Source organism: Gymnodraco acuticeps, unplaced genomic scaffold (assembly GCF_902827175.1).
Source record: "Gymnodraco acuticeps unplaced genomic scaffold, fGymAcu1.1, whole genome shotgun sequence".
Classification (NCBI taxonomy): domain Eukaryota; kingdom Metazoa; phylum Chordata; class Actinopteri; order Perciformes; family Bathydraconidae; genus Gymnodraco; species Gymnodraco acuticeps.
The window spans coordinates 1307475-1334760 of record NW_022989810.1 but is presented as its reverse complement, the minus strand read 5'-3'; the positions used below and the strand labels follow the sequence as shown (position 1 = coordinate 1334760).

The window sequence follows — 27286 nt, the reverse complement described above, 5'->3', positions numbered from 1 at the left end:
ATCTACTGTGGACAGAACAGACTGTAGTATAAGAGTCACACATGTTGTACAGTAAATAAAATTTATTTTCAATGTTCAGACAATACACTGATTCCTCATTTAAATGGAAATAAACAGTCCACAGTGAGCGCTGCAGCTGACGCTCTACTCGTGCCTGCAGCGTCTCCTGCATTTCAAACGGCTCCTGGTGCTGAGGGGAAGTAGCTTTATAAATATCAAGGCTCCTCAGGGGGTACTGTGTGTGGTGAAGTTTGAGAGGGGGGAGGTCTGGGTTGGCTGGAGAGGCTCATTTGCGCTGAACTTGTGTAAAGGATGAGGGCAGCTGGATGGGCTGGACGGGTTTCTTGCGGGAGTCTGGGGAGACCCTCTGGACCGGCGAGGGCAGCAGCTGGTTCCGTTTGATGATCTGCAGGGCCAGCTGGGTGTTTCCTGAGGGCGCAGCACACACACTTTTAACACACACTTAATCTAAGGAAATACCACTAATGGATAGGGCTGCATAATATATCAAAAAGTCTATTGTTATATCAACATTTAGGGTAGACGTATTGCAAAGACACCTTGACCTGATATCAATGATAGCCTATTCCATGTGCCATTCATTCACCCTCTGCATGGTAATATACTCTTGGCTATCAGATGAAGAAGAAGTTACGCTAGTGGCTGAGGCGGTACATTTACAGTCGATGAGTAGAGCACATGGATTTGAGCTGAAGGGAAAGAGACCAGTGATGAAATTATGTGGGATGAAGTAGAAGAACTGGCATCTAAATCACGCCTGCTTTTTGGAAGCATTCAAGAAAAATGACGTTTTATAAACCCACATTTTATGCAAGGAATGCCGAACACATGTGAAAACCAGCGGAGGTGACCTGCAGCCCCTGAGATGTGCCGCACCAGAGCGCAGTGCCGTTTCGCAGTTGGATTGACATCATTACGTTAAAAAAAGACAGTGACCAGAGAAAGGGTTTGTCATCATGATCTTTGTCAAACTTTACAAAGTTATCAGATTTAAAGGATAAGTAAACATCTTTCTGAACATATGTTATTCCAAATGAAGAAACTAAATATTTCGTTGATTTCAGTGTGTGGCATACCGTTCTGCAGCTCTAAGTACACTGCCAGCAGGATGGCTTCAGGTGGAATTTCCTTAGTGTTCACCATAGATGCAGCCTGATGAAGAAGAAAAGAAGAGATTGTAACGTTTTAACTAGAACTTAACACCATTTTTTAGAGAATGCACTATACTTAAGAGACGATTGTTTCTTTTCTCCACACAACATACTTGAAGCCATCATATCGGCTGTGAATAGAAGCTTGTGAGGAACGAGGCAGAATAAAGCTGCCTTACAGTGATTAGCAATCTGCTCTTTGCTCAGCTAGTTACTTTGGTTTCTATGGTTACCTGAAATTATTGCTAGTGCTGCTTCATACAGCAGTCATCTCATTGGTTGCGCTTTAAAAAGGAGAGTGGCATTCCATTTTCATATAATTTGAATGTTGCGAGCAGCATATTGGGGCAATCTGTAGGAGTCATGCACCACAGAGCTCCCAGGAAGTGACCAAGCAAAAGGTGGTGTAACAACTTCGGTGTCATATAATGCCTTTTGGGCAGGAAAAAAGAGGAGAAGCAACTTCCCAACACTTGAATAGCCCTTAATCATTAGGTCCTCAAAAGTTGTAAAACTCACTTGGGTGGGAGGTGGGGCTTAATGATGGGGAGGCGGGGTTAAGACTGGGAATCTGGGTTTAAGGAAAATGAATGCATGCTCTTTAAGCCCAGATGATCTGAGTATCTACTGTCAGGCTGTTTTTCACTTCATGAGACACTGAGCAACTTTCTGAGGGATAAACGAGGCCCCACCCCCAACACTGTATCCACTTCTCTTGATACATCCACAGCTTCGAAGAGGAGAAGGACGGCAATATCAGCACAGAGCCATTTTACCACTGATTCAGTGAAGGCAGCTAAGGCAGATTGCTACACACTCTCTTAAACTTTCTGCATCATGTCCGTGTTGACATTTGACTGGTTTTGAAAACCATATCCATCTGGGTGAGCGGTCTCTGCACACAAAGCTCCAGAACTAACCTCAGAGGCACTGCTATGTTAGGCATGTTCATCTACGTGTGCTGCCCTGTTCTGGGATTGTGTTGCTTTATGCTAACCTAATTAATGTTAATGGTTTGTATTTGACCCTGACGAGGCTGTTGCTGGAGTTTGATGCACTGTGAAAGAAACCCTGACTGCTGCCTTACACAACAAGCTTACATTGCTGCACCTAATGAGTATATGCAAGTCATGTAGCTGTCGTCATGGTTACCTGATGCAGGCACTTGCGGGCCTTCTCGTACTCGCTCCTCAAACAGTAGGCGCTGCCCAGGTTGAAGAGCATCATTGCCCGGGCTGACGTCACACTGCTGGGGTAACACAGGGGGGTCTGCTTCCCTGCCACACACACCACACACTTAGTATTCTGATGTCATTTGAAAAGGAATCATTCTTAGTGTTGTACATATCATTTTTGTTCAATCATAGATGAATTTCTGAATGTTTACTCACAGGACTCCACAGGCTCTTCTCCTTTGTCTGAACCTGTTGACGAAAACAAAGCCGAGCATTAATCCCCGAATCAAAGTAGGGATGGGAACGATTCATCGAATATTCGAAATTATTCAGGTCTTCGAATATGAGAATTTCTTTATCAATTTTTTTAGTTTTTGGGAGGGATGCCTAAGTTGATTACATATTATCAAATTGAATAATTCAATGTATACGACAGTGCCATAGCTAAATGTGTTAGGTGACGTCTAAAGGTGTGTTTTGCTCCGCTCACCGGACCCTCACAGCGGGCAGAGCTGCAGGTGCAGATCTCTCTCTCTCTCGCATCCGGTTATACTTCACTTGTGTTTATGTCCAAATCCATCAGATCTAGCTAGTTCTAGCTAATGATATGGCTGCTGCCGCTCCCTGCACGCAGATCACGCAGACTCAAAGCTCATCTTAGGCCCAAATGTGGCGCAAATGCGCTCCGCAGCCGTTGCGAGGTTCCGGCGCTAACAGTTCATGAGCGTGCTCCCCCGCCCCCTGTCAACACTCGCGACACATGAGTGGCCAGCCTAAACAACAATAAGCGCTGCTTGGCAACCGTGTGTGGCGGCAAAGTACATAGACATTTTGACAGGAGAGATTTTTGCCGGTATTCAACATATTTTACCAGTCATAGTCCGGTAATTATTTACACTCTAAGAAGAGTCCTACACAACAGACATGGCGTCAAAAATGAGTAATGTGTGGACATATTTCGACCAGGTTAGTGAGTGCGGTGTAGAGTGCAAACTATTGCCAAATTAAACTTATACATGCTATACCTTGCTATACCCGCAACCTCCGTTCCAGCTGAGAGGGTCTTCTCTACAGCTGGGCTGATTGTGAATCGCCTCCACACATGAAAGCGGTAGGCCTATAGCTGTCAAACTGTGATCACCAGTTCAATACATTTTACAAATTCGACTTGGTTTCTACACTTATTTGAACATGTATGTATTTATTTCCAAAAATGTAAAAAAAAATTACCCAATTTTTTTTTTTTTTAATAGGATATGTACATTTCGGTTAACCGGTTAACCGTTTTTTGGGGGGTCGAATATTCGAATATACATTTGCTTTCAAATTCCCATCCCTAAATCAAAGCAGTGTGTTCTGTAGAGGACAGTGGAGCGGCCCCTGACCTTGGTCCTGCTCGCTGCTCAGCACCCCCATCGACACGTCGCTCACGTTCTCTGGGTTGAGGTGTCCGATAGCGTCTGAGATCCTGTCCAATGAGATGAGGGCTTCAGCAGCATAGAGGTGACCCAGGAACCTGCATAGAGAGCAGAGGGCTGAGTGACAGGAGCAAACGTGGCTGACGACCAGCTGATCCCTTCACTGATGCTGTGACTCACTTGAGCGATCCGGACACCTTGGTTTGATGGAGCAGTTTCTCAGCGTGGTTCAGTGCCATCAGGTTGTCTCCCAGTGCCAACGCCACATAGGCACTGCAGGCCAGGATGGAGCACCTGCACATCAAACAGAGGTGAGTGTGCAGCCGGGTCACAGCTGATGTGTCGGCTGTAGTGAGGAGAGCAGTGTTTACCTGAGGTTCTCCACTTCCTGTTTCCTGAGAGGGGACGATGGTGCAGCGGACAGGAACTTATCGGCCTCCGGACCCTTCCCACTGCAACACATCATCACACACACTGTCAAACAGCAGCTCTTCAGTCAAGAGGAAGCCATTCTTTACGGTGGATCAGATGGCACAATATGAATATTCTTGTGAACGAAAGAAAAGCTGTCCTAACTGAGCAAATAGTACAACAGAGGCTCAAACAGTTCTAGTTCTAACAGCAACTATATAGAGTACAAAATGCTCAGCAGAGAGATGACGCTCCTGACCCAGAGGTGACCCAGGTAAGCTCCAACATCACATTACTGAGTTGTGTTAATGTTCCGTGCACTGATCATATTTCACCCTCACAATCGTAGTAAAACGCATTTCCATTTTTCTAGGGGAACCTGAATTTGACATCTATACTGAGGTAAGACTAAATTAATCTTGATACAACTTTTTAGTGTGTTTATGCTCGTGTGCGCGTGTGACCTGCAGGCGTCGCTGTTCTCGTTGCCGCTCTCTGTGCTCCCTGCCTGGCTGCAGATCTTGGAGCCGTTCTCTGTCTTGGCGTCCTGCTGGTGTTCAGGCAGCAGCAGCAGTGCGTTCCTCAGGCCGATGGCTGCAAACTCCATACTGGCTACTGGGATAGCTGCTGACTGGCCCTCACTGCACACACACACACAATTATACAATATTTCACTCCATTGAAACATATTATTAGAGTCAAACATGCTGTCATATATATTCTGCAAGAGACCTTGTCATATTCAATGGTATTGTGTTTTTACTTAGGACAGAGACAGATTAGCTGTTCCCCAGTTCCTAATCTTCATGCTAAACTAATCCACGCCCAGTTTTTCATATAAATGCAGTTAGTTTCAGCAGTTAGTACACACTGTGTGTGTGTGGACACTGACCTGTATATAGTGTTCTGGGTAGACTGCGATGCCAGGATGATCTTGCGATGGTAGCCTTGCCCGACAATAGACTGAACTATACCTTTTTTACAAGGTAAACCTTTGCTTTCTTGCTCCGATCCCTGGAAACAAACAGACATTGTTCACCTTTATAAATCTGTACAATGAGTAAACGTTACTTTAGAAATACATTTCAAACAAACAAACTAATAGTTGGTGTGCCCATGGTATCTCTTGAATAATTAGTGACCAATATTACATATTATTCCACTGTAAATAAATAATGTCTTTCACTTAAATCCAAAAACTACTTAGGGAGTGCAAGGTTGTCTTCGCTAACAACAGACACCAACGCTGAAATAGAGGATTTATTCTGCTCATGTTCAGGTTCATAAGTGTATTTTATGCCTCTAAGGCAGGGGTGGGGAACCTCCGGCCCCCGGGCTGTATGCGGCCCGCGAGACCATTTGGTACGGCCCTTGAGGTAATTATAAACACACGCAAAAAAGAAAAAAAATTAAGAAACCAAGACCGCAAAAAAATTAAACAAGCGAGTGGCCGTTTTTCCTGGCCAAGGTCCTTGAACACAACACGAGCCTAACGTGTCATCACGTGGTATATGTCTCGTCTGACAGGGGTGCAGTTCTGCCGGAGAGCACCGGAACGCCGCTCCGGCACTTCAGAAATTACACCCATAAGGAGCCGTACACATGCCGCAGTTTTTGCGTGTCTGTGTCTTTAGTTGAAAGCCCAGTGGCGATCTGTTCATCGGTCATACTGATCATACAGTCAATAACTTTGTTGTTATTAGCATCTGGTTAGCTAGCTATGCTAACGAATATAAGAAGCTTTTTCTACAACCAGCTATATATTGTAAAAAAATAAGAGAATAAAGTAAACAGGTATAAAATACTATATGACAGTAAAAAAAGTTGTTATTAATGAACAAGAATACAGTTTGAAAGGAGAGTGATTTGTAAAATATCCATAAAGAAAAATAAATCTGCTTACAGTTCTGTTTCATATGGGTGTTGAGAGATGTATCCATAGATCTCCTAATGTTGCTCTCAAAGTGCACCAGATTGATGCTTTTAACTTCAATATTTAAAAAAATAAAATCTTCCCGGCGGAGCATACCCCCCTAGAGGAGGTTAGGCCCTCGAGAGGAAAAAGGTTCCCCACCCCTGCTCTACTGTGACATGTTTCCATGCTTTAATGTTCAAAAAGCTCTTTATTTTTCTCATACCTTTTCACCCTCTGCTTAGGCCACACGAGGACGAAAACGGTCGTTTGCGTTACTGTTTAGTGTCATATAGACCGTTAGGCCACACGAGGACGACCGAATACGGCACTAAACGACTGCGGAAACGATAACGGGTCCCAAGGTGGATAGAACGGCATACGCAACGCTCTGTGGGGCCAACGGCTCCGTGTGTACGCCCTATACGATAATTTTCTGATAATGATGAGGCAATAGCCCCGCCTCTCCCCACCTCTGCTGCTCACCCCCCGCGTCAAAGTAAACTGCACCTGAATTCAGATTATTTATCTTTCTCTCGATATGGACCTAAACGCGAGTGAAGTCTAATCTGACAGGACGGAGACACGCAGCTCTGCTTACCTGCAGCTCCTCCCGCTGTGATGCGGCGGTGAACGGAGCAAAACACACATTTCAAGTCAGATCATCACCCTTAGCTATTTTAATTACCTCTCAAACTACCTAAACTAGTTATAAATATGTTTATTTTTACTGTCGGCCGAGTCACTCATTACTGGATCAGCTGCTGCATGAAACCGACACTGGCGCTGTCCGAAGAGAGGGAGGAAAAAGAGGGCTCCGTGTATTTTATTATTATTTATAGAGTCGTTATTCATTTGTTTTAAAGCTCAATAAATAACAAAGAAGACCTTTGACCGGCACTTTTATAATTTTGTCGGAAGGTTTAAACTTTAATACACGTTGACTGGCGAGAAACTCTGCCCGGTTCCCTCGGCCCCCACCGCGGAGAATAAACAGAAGGGCAACCATGACAACCATGCTTCTTCTCTGCTTTTGTGGAGGAAGTTACAGCGCCACGTACAGGCTCCTGCATATGTACTGCAGCTTCTCCAGCGGTTGGAGCTAAACGGAGCTATCTCGTGTGGACAGACACTATCCGGATGACTATTGCGTGTGGACGGAAGCTTTTTTGCGATTGCGTTTGCGTTAATCCTATGCGTTTAGCCGTTTTCGTCCTTGTGTGGCCGGGGCATTAGAGATGTCCTCCCCCCCCCCATACAATGTGTTGGAGTGCTAGCCAATAGAAGCGTGAATGTGACGTAGTCTGTCAGTAAACCAAGGAGTCTAATCGTTACAGGCAGGGTGGGGGAGTGGTTGGGAGAGAAAGGCTCTTTGGGGGGAACTTTGTGATTTTAGCCTTTGCAGACCATTTACATGCACAGAAACCTATAACACTCTACAGGAAAGGGAAAACCACCAAAAGCATAAAGGGTAAAAAGGAAAATCAACATGCAACAGAGCTGAAGTGAAATGAGGAGGTTTCTCAGTCAAGTGTGAACACCTTGTTAGCGGAGATGCAGCACTCTGCCAGGCGCAGCCACAGTCTGGGGTTGGAGTGGTACACCTGCACGGCCTCCATCAGACACTCGAAGGCGGCCAGAGGCCTTCCGATGTGCAGCAGCTGGATCCCGCAGTTATACAGCAGCTCGTAGCGCTTGTTCGCTAGCAGAGCGCACATCGGAATACCTGTGAACTTCTTAGCTGGAGAAGAGAAAGACATCTTCTTACCGTGGTGATAATAATAATAGTAATCATTTAGAAAACTTTAACAATGGAGGTCAAAAAGGGAAGAGAATAAATTAAATAACTAAATTATCCAAAAGTTCACAACAGATAACCTACTCAGTAAGTAATACAAAACACAGACAAAATAAATACATACAATAAAACAATTAAAAAAGGCAATATAAAATCAATAATAATAACTATGACCATTATAGGGGACACTAAAAAATAATGTGTTTCCAGTCGTTTGCCTCTAATATGTGACCCGCTCTATCGAAATCAGTCGGAAGTCTCAACGGCTCATTTCAAATAAACGTGGATTTGCGTAAAAAAATTGTTTTTCAGGGTTTGGTGTGTTTTTGTTTGATTTTAAATAAACAAAGTCTTGGCTTTCAGAATATGAAACTTTTATTTCCAAAATCACACGATAAATACATTTTTGAAGTTGTAAAGGGGAAGACAGCTCTCACTCGTACTCGGCTCTTCTGCAGCGCCGCCCCCCTCCCTCCGCTGACATTATGAATGAAAGGCGTATAGCAGGGGTACTCAAATACAAATCTTAAAGGTCCAAAATAAATGTTTCAATAAGACAAAGGTCCGTTTATTACGGTCATTCAAACTTTTAAACAATTGCAACAAGATTCTTAACACGAGGTTGCAAAAACAAAATAATCTGTATGCAGCAGTTTTCATTGTTATTGTGTCTGTGCTTGATCCCTCAGAGTCGCAGTGTAAGAGCTGCACAGTTATGAATAAAGGCAGCTGCACCCTCTTTCATTCAGCATTCCCATTATTGCTTTATAAATGTCTTTCCCCCTTGTGTGTCCACTGGGGTTCGTCAGGCCCAACACATCTCAACAAACTCCCCCTTTGCCTCATCATAAAACTCACAAACACCAGCAACTGAGCATTGTCAGTGGTGTCAGTGGACTCATCCACAGCTAAGGAAATGCACTGTGCATTTTTATTCCATCACAAAGCTGATGAATCAAATCACCAGCCAGTATTTATGTTCTTCTGGTTGCTGTGCAATCTGAGAGGGGATTTGCTTTGACCTGTTATTTCCTCTTTTTGTTTGCCTTCAAACGTGGTCTCCATCACTTCAGTCATGCATTCTTTTATACTGCAGTTATTATCCAGTGGAAAGCCCTTACCTACTGGCCTAGTTCAATCAAAGTGGTTACTTTTTTTTGGCTGGGCAGTGTAGTTTTACACACCGTCTTATTTGACTTTCTCAGGACTTAAAACAGTTTTTTGGGGGCAGACCCCCTCAAAGAAAACAATATATTTACACACGTAAGGTCATCATCTTAATAGTTGTGTATGCTCATCCGTGAGCAGAGCATCAAGTTGACATGTCTATTACAGCTGAATGCGGCGATTACCATCTTGTTCAGCAAAACGCCTCACAAACGTATTAAGATCAACAGCTTTAGAGCGTTTTGATTCAATGCTGAGTACAGCCAAACTGACAGTCTCTTCTCTGTCATTGTAGACCGCAAATACCTCATTCCTTCAGCGCTTGGGTCCGAATGCTTCTCGTTTTGCGCCGTCCAGTTCAAAATGAAATCGCCGCCAATCGTATGTCCACGCTCGCGCCAGGACCGGGGTTACATGACGTGCATCTTGTGCTGCATTCACTTGCACTCGGACATTAGAGACTTTCTCTCATAAATGTCCGATGAGCCACAACTTTTCTTTCAAAACAAAGCTGCCAACTGGGGTGGCAGCTGGGGTGGCAAGGCCTATTTTCAGGTGTCAGTTGCCACCCCGGTAGGTGAAACTAGGCTACTAGCTACAGTACAGATGGAACTAGATGAGCTGTTAACTCTCGCTCTGAATTTTTTTTGTTTTAATTCTCGCTCTGACTTAGACAGGTTGAAAGAGACACACACATTTTTCCCACCCGCATTCCGCGAAGACCCGCCCTACTGTGCCTCTGATTCGCAGATTGTTTGGGGGGAAAAAACGCTGACTGGATGCTGAATGTGATTGGACCAAAGCGTTGACACACACAGGTGGAACACAGTGGAACAGTCAGACATGCAGAGCGCTGTTTGCAGTGGACCTAGCGGAGAATTTTGACTCGTTGCGAATGCGTTGTGGCGATGTCTCACATATAATACAGAGAGATAATACATATGAAAAGTATAATTTGCTCAGAGTCCGGAGACAGTGGTGGTTCGGTCCGGATCCGGACCGGAGTCCGTAGTTTGAGGATGCCTGGCGTATAGTAATCAGATAACACCGCAGGGTCCGTTACAGTTTGTTTTCATCTGATTTCAATAAACAAAGTCTTGGCTTTCAGAATATTAAACTTGTTTCGGCAAATTCAGATGATAAATACAACTTTGAACTTCGGCATAATTACAAGCGGAGAACGGAGTAACTTACGTCACAGCAGGCATAACAACAGCCGGTGTTTCTCGTGAGTGTTTTCCCCGGGAAACAAACACACGTATTTTGCTGGCGCTAATAATCAATCAGATCGATGGATTCCAGAGAAGAGGAAACTTTGAAAGCCTTTTTCTCAAAATGATTACTCGGTGATAGTCATTATATAATGTGACATATTTAGCTTGAGCACAAAAACAATCCTGATATCATTAGAAAGCTAGGAATCTCCTCTTTCCAGCAGTGTATACAACTCAAAATGTGTCTTCGGGTCAATGCGACTGATTTCGGTAGAGCAGGTCACATATGTCCTGGTAGGGTATTCCAAAGTCTCGTAGTGCAGTGAATAAAAGCTGCTTCACCCATTTAGTTTTAGGGGAATATTTTAAAAGCCGGCTGAAAAAACCTGGTTAGTGTTCACAACATTTGACAATAATGTTTAAACAAAATCCTCAGCAGAAACAATGTCCTTATTGCTCTGGATAATCCATAAATCTCACTGTCAGCTGTTTTCATTATTAGGACTATTTATTTAGTAGAAAGCAGTTCCGGTGAAAGTGCTGACGGAGAGTAACAGTGCATCTAAACATCACAAACTATAAAAACCTGGACAAATCAAAGTCTAGCCCCAGCCTCACCGTGCGCGTTGCTGCCGTCTCCTAGCTGTGCGCACGTGTGGTCGTTCTCTTGCAGCGCCTTCTTGAAGTAGAAAATGCCTAGGTTGTGTTTCCCCATTGCGAAGTGTATGCAGCCCAGATTGTTCCAGAACATACATCGAACACATTCCCCTGTATGAGACAAGATGCACAACCATTAACAAACACATACAAAATAAATCAAACTACTAAGGCAAGCTGCATCAAAAGTAAAGACAATGTTTGCAATCTGAACCGTAAGTAGCTGTGTGGCTTTTCAGATAAAGAGGTAGAGGAGTGTTTACCCGTCTTGATGGGTCCAGGATGCTCTGCGATGTTGGAACTGTTCAACAGCTTCACTGCTTTCCGGTAGTTTCCTCTCAGGTACTCAAAGTTACTCTTGAGGAAAAGTGAGGGTGCAGACTGAGGGAGGAACAGGAAAAAGGTAAGAGAGAAACACACAGACTGGGAGAACCATCAGCATGGTGTCTGTCACTGTAGCGGAGCAGCTGGAATGAATGGTGCTCAGGGTTGGGTTGTAACGGAATACATGTAACGGTGTTACGTAATCAGAATACAAAATCAGTAACTGTATTCAGCTCGCGTTACATTTGAAAAACGAGTAATCTGATTACAGTTACTTTTGTAAACCTGAAGTGAATACATTTTGGATTACTTATTGGAATTATTGGTGGAAAGATTTCCTCACAACATTTAATATTCATTACTTAAGGTACCGCCGAATCATCACAGAGCACACCTATTAACCTAAACCTATACCGCCGCAGATGGACCAAAAAGGGAGCGTTTTTAAAAAAAAAAGGGGCGGGTCCGCTCAGTGAAACATAACGAAACATGGAGGAACAAAAGTCTGCGTTTAAGTTGTGTGTGTGTGTGTGTAGAGGTGTGTGTGGTTAAAACACATCAGCCACACGCTCTTTAGCCTTTCTAATGATTCTGAAGGTAAACACAGTGAAGGCGGTGCGTGAAAGGTACTCGCGCTCCTCTTCTCAGAGGCTGAGTTAACCCTCCCGCTGCCTCCTGGTGCTGCAGAGATTTCATGAAGTGAAGGAGGTTTTCCTTCTATAAAACAGCTGCGGGCAGCAGATACTGTGAGAGTCACAGACATGAATTCATAGATCAAGGCAGACTGGTGCACACACTGCTTAAACATATATAGCTCTACACCCCTGGCCGAATGTCCTTAAAATGAAGTCCGAGTTCGACATTTTAATTCATGTCCTGCCAACACTGGCAGGACAGAAGGCGACACGCCCGTTCTAAGCCGTGTCCCTCACTCCTCACATCCCAAGCTGCATCCCAAAAAAGTTAATTATGTTGTTGCATCGTTTCAGATGCTATGTTTCAGTTGTGCTCTTCAGGATTCTTACACCTTTTCCAAAGTCAAATTCAAGCACTTTTCAAGCACTTTTCAAGCAGCTACAGCGGCACTTGTAAATTACATATTTATATGCACATACTTATACTCAAATGATTATTTCCCTACCTCACATTAAATCAGATGTTCTTTATGCTATAAACAACCAAATGTGTGTTTCGCAATAGCATTCTACACAAGGATGACAAATTAAAGAAAAATAAACAAAGTTTAATATTTTAAAATGAGTGACCCATATGTAAGTAGACTGGGTATCCCATATAAGCTGGCTGAGCCAATATAAAACAGCCAAATAACTTTTCAATAATTCTTTATTAACATTTTAGAGGTCCTTTTAGGTTGGCAATAACATACGGCTCTCCAAGGTTAGGACAAACGTTTTATTTTGATACAATGTGACCAACCGAGCACAGTGTGAAGAGAGCGAGGTCACAGAGCACACACTTTCTACATCATACAAAGATATAATATAGATATATATGTATATAAAATTATAGACAAACTCCCCATAAAACGCACAGTATTTCTCTATCTAATAAAAACAGAACATAAGACTTTAATCTAAGTAACAGCATGAGGTCAGTTTCTGTGTAAGAGTTTTGGTTTTTACAATATTGAGTTATCGTAAGATAAAATGTACACCACCACTTTTTAAATCAGTAAAATGAGCTCATTGAGACAGACCGGATTCCAGTTTGGGTTTTAACATCCCTTCTCCATCGAGTGAATTTCTCTGGATTTATTCGCCTACTGCTGCGGCGGAATGAGTACTCTTACTTACTCCGCCACAGGTCTGCAGAACACACGACGCCCTGAATGCATCCTCACACACAACATGCAGGAGCAATCACAGGATTAAACTATTACATGAAAGGAAATGGAAGTGGAAGACACAAACCTTCACAAAAGTCCTTTAAAAAAAAAAAAATACCAAACAGCATAGAAATCTATTGAGGTAAACAAACCGACATCTTACACAGCCAAGGTAACAATTAGTTACCTGCCTTCCTGACTACTGCAACACTACAAGGCCTACAGAGCCGGACTGTGGCCGAGCTGGGGGGGGGGGGCGACTGAGGGAAGGTCCTTTGGGTCAGTAGGTTGTGTGTGTGTGTCTATGTGTGTGTGTTTGAGTGTGTCTCTCTGTGTGTGTGTGTTTGTGTGTCTGTGTGTGTATTGTGTGTGTATGTCTGTGTGTGTATGTCTGTGTGAGTGTGTGTCTGTCTCTGTGTGTGTCTGTGTCTGTCTTTGTGTATGTGTGTATGTGTGTGTGTGTGTGTATGTGTTGTGTGTGTGTGTGTCTGTCTGTGTATGTGGGTGTGTGTGTATGTCTTTGTGTATGTGTGTGTGTCTCTGTGTGTGTCTGTATGTGTCTGTGGGTGTGTCTCTGTGTGTGTATGTATGTATGTGTGTGTGTGTATGTGTATGTATGTGTTTATTTTAAGTTGTGTACATTTCTAATATGTTAAAAAGTGAAATGTATCTTACCAAGTGGTGGCCCTGAGTCCCCTGCAGTTTTGCTTGCAGAAAGGACTGCTCCACCCCCAGACAAAATGCCACACCCATATAATTCCCTAATTTTATTGGACACCAGCATGTCAGGTGACGTTGTGTATATTTAAAAAAATATATATATATCTAGAGGGCCAGTGTGAGATCGAAAAAAGTGTTTTTTGCCTGAGGGCAACACTATGCCATAGATAGAGGGTTAAATACAATTTTAAAATACTTTTACTTTCATTTTATGCAACTGTGTACTACACTTCTTTCTACTCCACTAAGTTTGCCACTCTGCTGTTCCGTAGCGCTGGCTCCCCCTCCCTCCAGCTGAAATTATGAATATATGGCGTATACGCAGTGCTTCATCAAAGTGTGGTCCGCGGACCACTGGTGGTCCGTGAGCGCCCCTAGTGGTCCGTGAGTATATTGGTAACATTTCACATTTGAAATAAATAAATAAAAGTTTTCCGCACCTCTTGTGGGAATATCTCCGCAATGGAGTGAGCTTAAGTTTCACTTTCAATTGCATGATATAGCCCAGCGCAACACCTTCATCACACATGTTGCTACTTGTTTGTACCATTTCAGGCAATTTCTAATCTGTTTCTAGAAAAACGATGTGTTTTGGGATATTTTTGGAGTTAGGTGGTCCCGAGTGTTTTTTTATTGGTTAAAGTGGTCCTTGGTATGAAAAAGTTTGAGAACCACTGGCGTATAGTAAATCATAGATAACACGGCAGGGTCCGTTACAGTTTGTTTTCATCTGATTTCAAATAAACAAAGTCTTGTCTTTTCAGAATATTAAAACTTGTTTTGGCAAATTCAGATGATAATACAACTTTGAAGCTTCGGCATAATTACAAGCGGAGAACGGAGTAGTAACTTAACGTCACAGCAGGCATAACAACAGCCGGTGTTTCTCGTGAGAGTTTTCCCCGGGAAATTAACACAATAATCACAAACGCAAAAATACACACACACTCGCGAGCTTCCCCCAGACCAGTACAAACGATAATTATGTTTCCTCCGTTAGAAAGCTAGGAATATCCTCTTTCCAACAGTGTATATACTCAAAATGTGTCTTCGGGTCAATGCGACTGATTTCGATGGAGCAAGTTTAGGGCACGAACTACCAGTAGAAATACATTGCTTTTAAAATCATTCTGTGTGACATGAAACACCACATGATGGCGACTGACATAGGTACGCTCCTCTGAAATTATTGTCACCTGCATAAGCAATTATCCCACATTGAGTTCGCTAACGTTACTAGCTTAAACAAACGTAACATGCAACGTTAGCCTAAGCCAAAATGCTCTACTACGGCTTACCTTTCATTGTGGCTCGTCAGCGCAAACTCTCCCATCGAGAACAACTGAATTTCTTTTTGGCAACCTTTGCATGGTTTTAGCCATGGGCTTGTATTTTTTCTTCGGATAGTCAACGCTCGTTAAACAGCAACCTCCTGGCATACTGTCATCTCTATATCACTCTCATCAGAATGCCCAGTTCACACAAACACTTGCAAGGTCGCGTGCATAGCGCAGGAAGGCCGGAGCGGGGCTGTTTTATGTAGAAGCGAAGCAATTCTTTTTCTTTTAATCTAAAAAGCGAACTATTCAGTCAGACAGCAATTTATTGTAAAAGTAAAGCAGTTTATTTCAAGCACTTTATCTCAATTTCAAGCACCATTCCCAAAATCAAGCACTTTCCCAACCTTGAAAACACCACGTCAAATTTCAAGCATTTTCAAGAATTTCAAGCACCCGTACGAACCCTGGCTCTTGATAAGCCATTAAAACACGTTCAGTTTCCTTTTGCTTTTTGTGTCTCCTGTTCACCAAAACATACCCATCTGTGATGGAAAAAAGAAAGTAATCTGATTACGTTTTTTAGACGCGTAACTGTAACTGTATTCGGATTACTTTCAGAGCCATGTATTCAGTAATCAGTAACTGATTACATTTACAAAGTAACCCTCCCAACTAGTGTTAATTTCGTCAGCTATTTTTTATTTAGTTTTAGTCTTAGTCCCGTGTTAAATTTCCTTTTTAGTTTTAGTCATATTTAGTCACCTTCATCCTGTTTTATTTAGTCAAGTTTTAGTCGACTAAAAGTCTGAGCATTTTAGTCTTATTTTAGTCAAAGAAACTAATTATTTTAGTCTACTTTTTGTCAATGAAAACGGTTTGAGTCTTTTTTATTCATCAGATTATATAGAACATTTCAGTCAAACTAGTCTAGCCAAACCAATGTCATTTTTAGTATATATAAATAAGATTATATCTTCTTGTCCTTATTTGATGAAAACCACAGGTTGAATGATTAAGAAGCTTTGCAGAGAGGATCTGCTCAGGTTGTGGTGGTTTTACCAGCTGTGTTTTGGCCACATTGCTTCCCTTCTGATAAAACAATGCATTCCACTTTTTTTTTCTCCGCCTCATTGTAGCGAAAATGGGCCCAAATATCACATCGTTTCTTTTCTCCCAAGCAGTGGTGGCTTTAGACTTTTCGTTGTCAGTCATTTTGACGGACAGGATTGTAACATTTCCCGTCATAATCCATTATTACCCGTCGAGTGCACAATTTATCACTCACTCGCGCTGACGGGGGGTCTTCGGTTAACGCGAGTGTGACCACTGCTCCAAGCCCTGTTGTGGCCATTTTATTTTCTGTTAAATAAAGGTTAGTTAGACCCGAGTCTTCCTGACAGTTCATATTTTGCCGCTGCCTGGTGTAATTCAAATGTACCGCCGCGCGCACCACAGACACACAGCTGCTGCCCAGCGCAGCACACCGGAAATGGAACTGCTGGGAGAAAAACTGACTATCAGAAATGTAACGTTATCTTGATAATATTTCGTCTCCCTCATTTTCGTCAACGAAAGTAAAGAGAGATTTTGGCATAGTTTTTATTTAGTAAACTACATTTTCGTCTCGTCACTTTTCGTCAACGATATTGCATGATGATTTCGTTACAGTTATTGTTTACTGCTGTCGGTGCCGTCTCGTCATCGTCTCGTTTTCGCCATGGAAAAAAAGGTCGTTGACGAACATATTTCGTCAGTTTGTCAACAAAATTAACACTAATCCCAACCCTGATGGTGCTGTAGTGTGAACAAAAAGCTATAAAAACATCTTCTTATGTTCTTTTTAATCTGTGCTATGTCAATACCATGAAAGTCTTTAAAACATTATATCCACCTTTCAAAAACAATGACATCCTGGCTTGGGGGTGTAGTATTACATGTAAAGGGAATAGGTCATTAGGATTTAAAGTGTGTGGGAGAGAAACTTTGGGATTTTAGCCTTTGCTGACCATTTACAAAACCCTATGTAAAACACTGCAGGAAAGAGATAACCCCAAAAGCATAATAGGGGCTCTTTAAAGTAACCCTGCCAGCCCTCATGACATCACATCCCCCCCACAATGTTTGAACAACATCATGGTGTAGACTCACGTTCCCTGCTGTGTTCATCACTGACTTGATCTCTCTCTTACAGGCCTTGGAGGATTTCATCTGAATGTAGGCTCTCACTTTGTACTGTAAAGGAAACAACAGTCAGTCACAGAGGCTGGAACAGGGAGGGGGGGGGGGGGGGGGGATCTCTTACCTGGTGCATCTTTGACTTGGCGGCCTCCATCATGGCTGTGAACTCTGCCTTCTGGTTGGCTCCATCTTTGTTTGAACTCTGGAATCAAGCACAGCATTCAAACATTTAAGTATATCTTTACTTAGTTAGTGGCTTCAGGCGCAACTGCATAACTATGGGCTCAGAACAGTCTCATAATACACACAGTTCACACATAAGGATTCACACTTGTATTTCATAATCCGCAAAAGGATTCACACTTGTATTTTTCAATGCACACACACACGTGTTCCGTTTCATATACATGTAAATAAAATCCAAATACAGAAAAAAGTTTTACATATGTATTTTTGATCCTCACATATTTGTTTTCCGTTTAAATCTGAACCTGCAAACACAACCACTTTCTGTGCACGGATCGCTTGCATTCGTGTGTGGGTTTTTTGAGACTCCCCTGACGGTCAGCCGATTCGTACTTGTAATTGTTTATATCTATAGCCAATCAGATGTCTCCTTCATTCTAAGCCAATCACATGAGCGCGCCCCCCCAGAGGTAGATTTATTGCGTTCATGACACTTCATATACGCATTTTGTGCAATCAGGTCAGCTCGCTAAACAGAGGGCGGAGCATCAGGTGATCATGCAGAGCAGCGTGTCTCCATCAGACTCAGCAGCTGATCTGATCTCTCTCTCTGCGTCCGGTTATACTTCACTCGCGTTTATGTCCATATCGATCAGATCCAGCTCTCCTGATCGGCCTTTATAGAGAGCACCGATCAAACTATTAAGAGTGAATATCGGCCGATAATGACCGGCGGGGCTCCCCCCGTTACAGTCACTGTCTAGCACTGGCTTCGTAGTGCACTGATCGATTAGGCTAAGCTAACCTGTAGCTGCTCCCTCCACACTCACAACAACTTCATACAGACATAAATAAAGCAGCTGTATTCGCCACACAGGAAACACACATTTAAAACGGTTTTGCCTGCCGTTTTTGTGTACACAAGCATTCATCAATGGTTCGGAAAGTGGCGCTGTACCTTAATAATATAAAGGCTTGTATTTGCGTGCATTTCCTGTTCGGAAAGTGGCGCTGTACTGAGAGTGGAGGGGGTCCTGAGATTAGCGCCTGCAGGCAGGCTCCATGGAGCTATCAGCTCCGGACTGCGCAAAATGCGTACATGAAGCGCTACGTCATGAACGCAAGAAATCTACCCTCGTGGGGCGCGCTCATGTGATTGGCTTAGAATTGAGGAGACATCTGATTGGATAGATAGAAACAATTACAAGTACGAATCGGCTGACCGTCAGAGGAGTCTCAAAAAACCCACACACGAATGCAAGCGATCCGTGCACAGAAAGCGGTTGTGTTTGCAGGTTCAGGGGATTTAAATGGAAAACAAATATGTGAGGATCAAAAATACATGTAAAACTTTTTTCTGTATTTGGATTTTATTTACATGTATATGAAACGGATCACATTTGTGTGTGCATTGAAAAACAAGTGTGGATCTGGAAATACAAGTGTGAATCCTTCTGTGTGCATGTGTGTATTATGAGACTGTTCTGAGTCCAAACATAACTAGATAGAATAGAATAGATAAGTGTTTACAGCTGTAGCCATACCTCTCCTTTGCCGTTCTTGCTGCTTCCTGTTGTGGACAGTTTGTCCAGCACAGCCAGCAGGTGGAGGGCCTTCTCTGGCTGGAAGGTGAGCAGGTACAGGTCCACCAGCAGGAAGCACACCGCCTGAGCAAACTTCTCTGCAAGGACAAATCAATAAAAGGACTGTGTGTCAAAACCTGGTTCCTTAGAAAATATATGTACAATACTTTCAGATGATGATGGGATGCCCCCTCTGTATATAAACCCTGTTAGTGGGACAGGTTTCAGACTCTTTACCTCATTCACACCAACGCAACTCCGGTTCAAGCTCTGTGCTAGAGCTTTTCAGGTTCAGAACCGGTTCTTCGGTTTAGCTCCGGCTCTTTTCACACTGCCCAGAGTCCGACTGGTGCTGCGTCATTGCGTCATTGTTTGCGTCATGACGTAACCGTTTGCGTGCCTGCTTCATAAAGCCAAACCGCGGAAACCCCTCACAGCTGACACCGACAACAACAACAATGACCAATTGTGCTCCAGCTTCCTCTGTACCTCTTCGGAAGACCAGATTCCCAGTAGGTAGCTGGTCTCTTCAGTGGACCACTGCTGCTTGTTAAGTTTCTCCATCGTTGTGTACAAACTGGATAAAACGCCGGCTTTTTGTTGTTGTTCAGGAGTTGATCCCGCCCCGACGTAAGCGTGACGTATGCGGTGCGTTTGACAATTTGTTGGTGCTTGAAACGAACCGGATTCCTGAGCTAAGAGGCTGCTCCGCTGCGGTGTGAAGAGGAAAACCCGGTGCTTTTCAAGCTCCAGCTCCGAACCGGCCCTGAAACACCGTTGGTGTGAATGAGGCAAAAGACTTAAAACTGTGTTGAAAGGGTTAACCCTGACCCTTCATATACCTGTGTCTAGTCCAGTGGTTCCCAAACTTTTTGTGCCCAAGGCACACCAAAGGACAAGTAAAATCTCAAGGCACACCTATTGTGCAAAATAGCCCTTATAACACGTGTTATCACTCATATCATGTAAAATATCTGTAAATGTGCATAATTATTTACTAATGCCAAATAAAATGTGACAAAGACAACTATATTACTCATGAAATATTTATCAACGAAATATTTCAGAAATTAATTTGAAACTTTATCAAATTAGGCTTCATCAAAGCAGCAACACACTCATTTAAACCAGACAGGTCACAAAATTAACATTTCAGCAATCAGCATTGAAACATGTGCTATTGTAAATATTTTGCCGACTTACAAATTAGTGAGATACATGTTCCTGTCGGGGCGCAGAATTTTGTAATCCTTGGTGGCACTGAGGAGAGGGCCACTCGCAAGTCCTGTTCAACAGAGAGCCGTGACCTCCTGTTGTTCTTCATGTAAACCAGAGTAGAGAACGCTAACTCCAGAGATGGGATCGTTACTAATTTTTTTTAATATATTACATATTACTTTAAAAAAAGTATATATTACACTACTTCGTTACTATCTACATAAAGTAACTCGTTACTTTAATCGTTACTTTACTCGCCGAGCACGTACGAACTGCACATGCGTGAGTGGCAATAACTTTCCTACCAGCAGGCGGGCGGTAGTGTGTATTTGTCATTCAAAACAGGCAACAACCGGAAGACAGAGAAGAGAACAGACTGCGTGATATAAACAAACAACAAATAGCGTGTGCGGTAGCTTCACCTTAGCATGTGTTCTTTGCAGGTGTTTGTTGAGGTTTGACGTGGTGTTTCCAGCAGTGGATAACAGCTTCTGGCCTGGACACAGTTTGCACCTCACCGTCACATTCCTGTCTATTCTTCGGACGAACTCAAAATAATGGGCATACCTCCACCCCTCGAAAGTTATCGCTGACTCAGCCATGTTTATGCAGCACTGCACGTGGAGATGTGGACGCACAAGTCGCGCAGATTACGTACATATAAACCTACAAAGTACTGATATAGTAAATAAAAAATTATTATTTTTGTGTAGTTGTATATTGCAATAATAACGTATGGTTGTCACAAAATCCCACGGCACACCCGGACTTGCCTCACGGCACACCAGTGTGCCGCGGCACACCGTTTGGGAACCACTCGTCTAGTCTATCAAATGGTAGACTTGCTCATTTTATCATAACGTTTTTTATTTAAAGGGACTGAGAGGTTTGCAAAAAATAAACACCATTAGTTTATTATTTTTGACCAAAAGATGCTGATTCTAAACCATGGTTACAAAAAGTTAAAGACAGTTACTGTTTTTGACAGAGAGAGACTAGTTTGTCCCAAAGCTTGCTGCTGTATTCACACCTTACACATTAAAGAGTGCCTTATTCAGCTGTGAGTGTGACTCAAGACGAAGTTCACTCCATCATGGTGTGGTAGTGTAGCGGGTGGTATGGAATAGGGCCTAGGTTAAAGGAACGGTGGTTTACACATCGATGTCACGATATGATCAGCATTTCCTAATATTAAAGACACAATAAGTCAAGACTATGCAGCTTTTGTCTACACTCATAAAAGTATCAGTTTAAATGTCATGTCCTTAAATCCTTTAACATTTTGTCAAAGTCATGAAAAATGCTTGTCACATGCTATCAAGGAACAATGTCCTCAAAAAGCTACAAACACCTAAAAGGTATTCACTTACATGATAATACATGTTTATAGAGTTTTATCAAATATTGAATGATTCTGTCCTTGAGATTGAATCGGGAAAACAATGGATCGGCAGTTGGGTGATCAACCAGCTGTTGTATGGAATATTGTCAGTAGTAACAGCAGAACATACCAAACGGTTCCAGGAACTGGTAGAGCCTCTCTCCTATTGCGATGGCGTCAGAGTACTGTCGCATGTGATAGTGGATGATGGCTTGATTATAGTACAGCCAACTATTTTCTACATCATCCAACCCATCAATGTCCTCTGCCGATGTGTGAACCTGAGATATAAAGAGTGATGTGAGAAGAAATGCGAGACATCAGGAAGAAGCACGGTTAGTCTACAACTTATACTGTAAACATGACATTCAGCAGTTACCTGGTTCTTCATTGCCAGTAGTGTCTGCTTCAGAGTCCCTGTTGTAGTCTGACTGCTTTTGTAAAACTCTACGACGGCTTTGTTCATAGCGATCTTATAGTCCTCCTTGTTGAGCTCCTGCAGGGTTTCCAGGTGTTTGAGTGACTCGTCGTACTTCCCGCTCTGTGAAGAACAACATGACCAGAGGTCGCGTTAACCGAATATTTTCCCTCAATGACGGACAAATCTGAAAGCAGTCCGTCATTTTGACAGATTAGAACACATCTCGGAACAGCGCCACAATGTCCACCAGCGGCCCACATTATATTACATCCTTAGTGGCCAGGTCCTGAGGGCGATCTACTGTACTCTACTGTAGTCTGTAACTATTATTTAGTCATTCACACCCCTGTCCATGGTGGCGAGTGGGTGTATATTAAGTAGCTATTGTCTAGTCTTGTTTTTGACCTCGTTGATTCGTTGTTCCGGCTTTAGCAATCGCAAAATGTCACGGCAGCTGATCGTCCGAAGCTTTTTTAATAAGCCCAGTAATTGTGATGGTGTGGATAAACGAGGTGAAAAAAGAGGGATTGATGCGGTGGAGGATGAAGGACAAGCCAGTAAGACTAAAACTGACAACGTTCAGCCAGCGGCAGAGGGGCAAGCAAGTGGCAGAGGGGCAATCAAGTGGCAGAGGGGCAATCAAGTGGCAAGGAGTTCAAGCGGGAGTACCGGGTTCAGTGGGAGCAAGAGTTTAAGTGGCTGAGGAGGGAAGATGGCAAAATGTTCTGTTCTGTAGAAAGCTAAGATGAGTAACGGATTTGTCCGAGGGTGCACGACGATGCAGAGATCAGCGTTCAGGCTACAGCAGGTCAATTGAGTTGTTCTTGTACATTTTTGTTCATATTCTGATTGTAATTGTCTCATTTAAAACGATGGCATTGTTCATATTTGCCTGTTTAGGCACAATGGTCGGCGTGTTTTTAGCGGCCTCTGCCCCCCTCTGCTGTCAGTGCAGGAACAAATAAATCATTCATGTTCGTGTTGACATGAAAAGTGACCACACGGTCGGTGTCCTGTTCATCTTTTTGTTTCTCCATGCCCTTCAAAGTTCTGTATGAATCATTAAAAAAAATGAATGAATGAACATTTGCTGCTCAGTACCCAAACATAAATATTAAATATGTCTCATAATTAAAACATGAAAAATAAAATGACGGGTCATAATGGATTGTGACGGAAATGTTACGATCCTGTCCGTCACAATGACAGACAACGAAAAAGTCTACGCAACCACTGAACATGACATCATTTCTTCTTGCGAAGTGTTTTTCTGACAGTTATCTCTGAGTAGCTCCATGTCTGTCCAACACAATAACGTGTCTGTGTAACAAGATGAGTCAAACAAACTACATGTTGACCAGAGTAAAGGAATATTTCACCCAATGCAACAGTATATATTTATAAACCATTTGTTTCTGATTGAAATTAAATGATCAGCAAACAAAGATGTAGTTTTATCTTACATTAAAAGGAGAAAATAGTGCATTTGTTGGACACTTTTTTGCAAATAATTCACATTAAGTGCTTTAGTGTTCTGCCACCTGCACTACGTGAATGGGATCAGTCTTAGAAACTAAATTGTGTGAACATGTAAACAAGATATTTGACTGTCTACAGAGTTTTCACTGTCTCCCTTCAGTTAATGATCCTTTCCCGATTTAAAAAGCGCTTCCAGTGGCACCCCATCCTTCCAACAGGATAAGGGCTTAAATGATGTTATGGTAAAGTAGGTATATAGGGTTAGGTTAAGGTTGGGGTTAGAGATAAGATTAGGGTTAAGGTAAACAGAAACACACATTGTTACAACACCTAAACCAGACCACAGATGAGTTTATGTCTGTTCTGTCATCAACAGTGCCGAGCCGTGACTTTTATATCTAAAGCCCACCCATTTAGAGGGAAGATATGATTGGTCAATTGTACTGTCATTTGACATTACTCTCTCGTTGAGTTACTACAGCAGGACCACAATCAGTTCCTGTCTTCACAGTAATAAGCTTTTTTCATTTAACCCTTCACATTCAAACAGAAACTGAACAGGCAGATTTGAAGGATTTATTTATTTGGAAATGTTATTTTAAATACAATTAAATCAAGTTATTTTGGTAAAACTAATGAAAAATATAACTAAAACAATATTAAAAAATATATATTTAAAAAAATATGTTTTCAAATATTATTTTTTAGACTATCTTAGGCCCTCAGAGAGAGGGCCCTGACGGCTCGCCACTGGTCATCAATTTTCTCACATTATTAGTGACAGCTGATATGACCTGCTGCTAGAAGGTCACTTTAACTAATTACCATAACCCAGCAAGAAGCCACTATGGGTTTTTGTTGTACACTGCTATTCTTTGAAGAAAATTAACCTTTATTTATCCCCCTAGGGTGAAATTCAGTTTTCAGTTTCTGTGCCATGGAGAAAGACAGCATTAGGGTGTTTGTGTGTGAAACTGTTATCCAATCCATCAGCTACAATCAGCTCGGATCTCTACTCTTGATGGAGGAATTATACAGAATGTATCGCAATCACTAAGAGAAGAAGTAAGCTAATTTACAAGGTGTATTACATTCGCATGAAGTCAGAAATGTGTGAATTTATATATGGAGACAAATGTGACCCTATGCTTATTGCTGACCGTCTTTCTGTAAGTGTTGCAAGTACAGTTTTGTTGACACTGCAGAACAGTTTTGAAAGGTGACAGTGTGACTGCAGAGAATAGCCAAAATATATGTAGTGGATTTCGAAGTATGTTAGGAAAGGAAGACTTACCAAATATGCTTCATATGCACTGGCTGCTATTTCTTTCTCCTGGTCTGTCACGCCAGGGGACGATGAGCTGTCATGCTTTGCTTCGTTTTGTTCTGATCAAAATGAAAGAGAGAAACAAATGTCAAGGTTACATAACATCACACACTTAAACAGAGGCTTGACATTAAAATGGAGATCACTAAACACATTGTCATGTTGGTGGAACCGCTTTAATATGATGTGTGATTTGTGAATGGAGCATTTGCCTGCTGGAGGTAGATTGTGGACTGTAGCCATAAGGGATGGGCACTGTTTGGCATTTATAGCTCACTGACAAGGGTTGGGAGGGAATTTGGCCCCACTGCTTATACTGGTAGCTCTCTCTAAATGCTGGCCCTACCGTCCGCATGTGGCAGCAGAAATCAAGCTGGGTCCAGTTGAGGTGAGCCTGCACTTCAGCCCCTGTAACCCCAGCTTCCTGTTCTGATCTGACACTGGAGCCTGCTGTCGGTGGTCCACTTCAAGGATGATGTTGTGCTTTCAGAGATGCTCTTCTGCATAACACTGTTGTCCCGCCTTGTTAAAAGAGTTACTGTTGCCTTCCTGCCAGCTTGAACCAGTCTCATCTGATCCCTCTCATTTTTGCTCACAGAACTTCCGATCAACAACAGTCTGATGTTGTTCACACCATTCTCTGTAACTGTGAAGACTATTGTGGTTAAATCAGCAGATACTAAACTACCAACAACTAGACCATGCTCAAAGTCTCTTAGATCACATTACATTGCATTTAGCTGACGCTTTTGTCCAAAGCGACTTACAATAAGTGCATTCGACCAAGAAGATACAAACTAGAAGAAAACAGAATCATATAAGTACATCAGGTTTCATAGAGCAAAACATTTCAAGTGCTACTCAACTGGCTTTAGATAAGCCAGTCCTTTATTAGTATATAAGTGCTTTGTTAATAATTCTATCGCTCGAAGTGGAGTCGAAAGAGGTGAGTTTTCAGTCTGCACATATATTTCAGTCTATATTATCTTCAAAGTATATTACCAGTTTTCAGTCTGCACATATCCTCTCAATTATAATGTTTGGTCTGAACAACCACAACTCCACATGCTTTATGCATGATTGGCTGAGTAGATATTACACACTAAAGAGAAACATGTACTTGTGTAGTAAATACAGTAGCACTGAGTGCAACTCCACATGACGGTATGTGACAGTTGGCGGATTAATTGAGAATTTTAAGTGACATTTTAAGAAAAAGAACATTAACAGTTCATCACATCTTTAAATCCTCCTTTTTATTCAGAATGCATTAATTGATTTGAATAAAATAAACGTCTCAGCCGTTGCCTTGGTTCACCCTGACAACGCTAACTGTTAGCATATCTGTTAGCCTGCTCACTGATGTGGGATTAAACTACATATTCTTATTATCGGTACTCGGCGGATTATACGACAGCCGTATTTACCAGGCTGGAGACGTTAACGCTGGATGTCTGAAGACTTGTTCATGTCCTTAATGTTTTCCACTGAGAAAAAAAACTTCAATGCGACATTTGTGAATGAAGTTCTGCCTGAACGTGTCTTTGGGCAACATGCATTCGGCTAGGCTAACGTTTACGTTCACGGGCGCTGTAGATAAACTAAGCCTTATGCTACACAGCACGTCTCAAACTAAGGACAAACTGAGCATCGGGGTGAATATTATCTTCAAAGTATATTACCAGTAATTAATTTCAAAATGTGCGTTAAAAGTGCATTAGCTTAAATTGACCATATCTAGCTACGCAGCTAGCATTAGCTAACACACTCACCTGTATTTTCTGCCATATCTGTGGCCTTTTCGAGGATAGTTAGAAAACCTGTATGAGTCGGGTCCGTTGAGATTGGATTTAATTCCGTTGATTGGCACATGTAACGTTGAAATTATCCGTGAATACCTTATCATCAGTGTTTCACACAGAAGATGGCTAGTGTCCGCTCTAAACAGATTCTTCTTCGGCGTTGCTGACAGTTTGCAACAAACTGGTTATACCGCAACACCGCCCCTGCTGTTATGCACATGTCAGCACAGTTTGAAAGAGCATTCTTCATATCATTCCTATTGTCAATATCATATTTAATGCCCCATAAATAATAAAGAGAGGTGTGTTTCTGGCAAAAAGACAGTTGTCTAGTCTACCACACAGCCAAGATACAAATCACAATGTATCATATTCAATAAGATTACAATGTATCGTGTTTGCTGTTCTGTAAAAACCAGGTATCTTTACTAATCTTTTCATGATTTTCTCAGAAAAAAGCCTTTTTTTTTCGACAATGAGTTTCCAGCTTACTTTCTGTAGGCCTATTTAAATTCATGAGAATTGCATATATTATTCAGTGAACACTTATTATTATTATTATTACGCCTTAGATGTCGAATTGTGTGTGATAGATAAATATGATTTATATATAAATA

General features: G+C 42.2%; 1 protein-coding gene across 2 annotated transcripts; it reads right to left on the bottom strand.

The window, feature by feature from the left end:
* Window positions 1–42: 42 nt before the first annotated feature.
* cnot10 (CCR4-NOT transcription complex, subunit 10) lies at window positions 43–26866 on the bottom strand. Of its 2 annotated transcripts, none has more exons than XM_034228546.1 (19): window positions 26640–26866; window positions 24835–24926; window positions 22020–22181; window positions 21771–21921; window positions 19003–19139; window positions 17397–17474; window positions 17243–17326; window positions 11188–11305; window positions 10886–11035; window positions 7630–7829; window positions 5069–5190; window positions 4641–4817; window positions 4137–4217; window positions 3946–4059; window positions 3733–3863; window positions 2564–2596; window positions 2325–2452; window positions 1098–1173; window positions 43–429 (listed from the first exon to the last, which is right to left on the bottom strand). In XM_034228546.1, exons 1-19 carry the CDS (start codon window positions 26737–26739, stop codon window positions 287–289), a joined length of 2277 nt encoding a protein of 758 aa, XP_034084437.1. In that variant the 5' UTR covers window positions 26740–26866; the 3' UTR covers window positions 43–286. The 2 variants fall into 2 exon arrangements, with proteins under 2 accessions (XP_034084437.1, XP_034084444.1); XM_034228553.1 differs by having other exon boundaries at window positions 2325–2449.
* Between the last annotated feature and the right edge of the window lie 420 nt (window positions 26867–27286).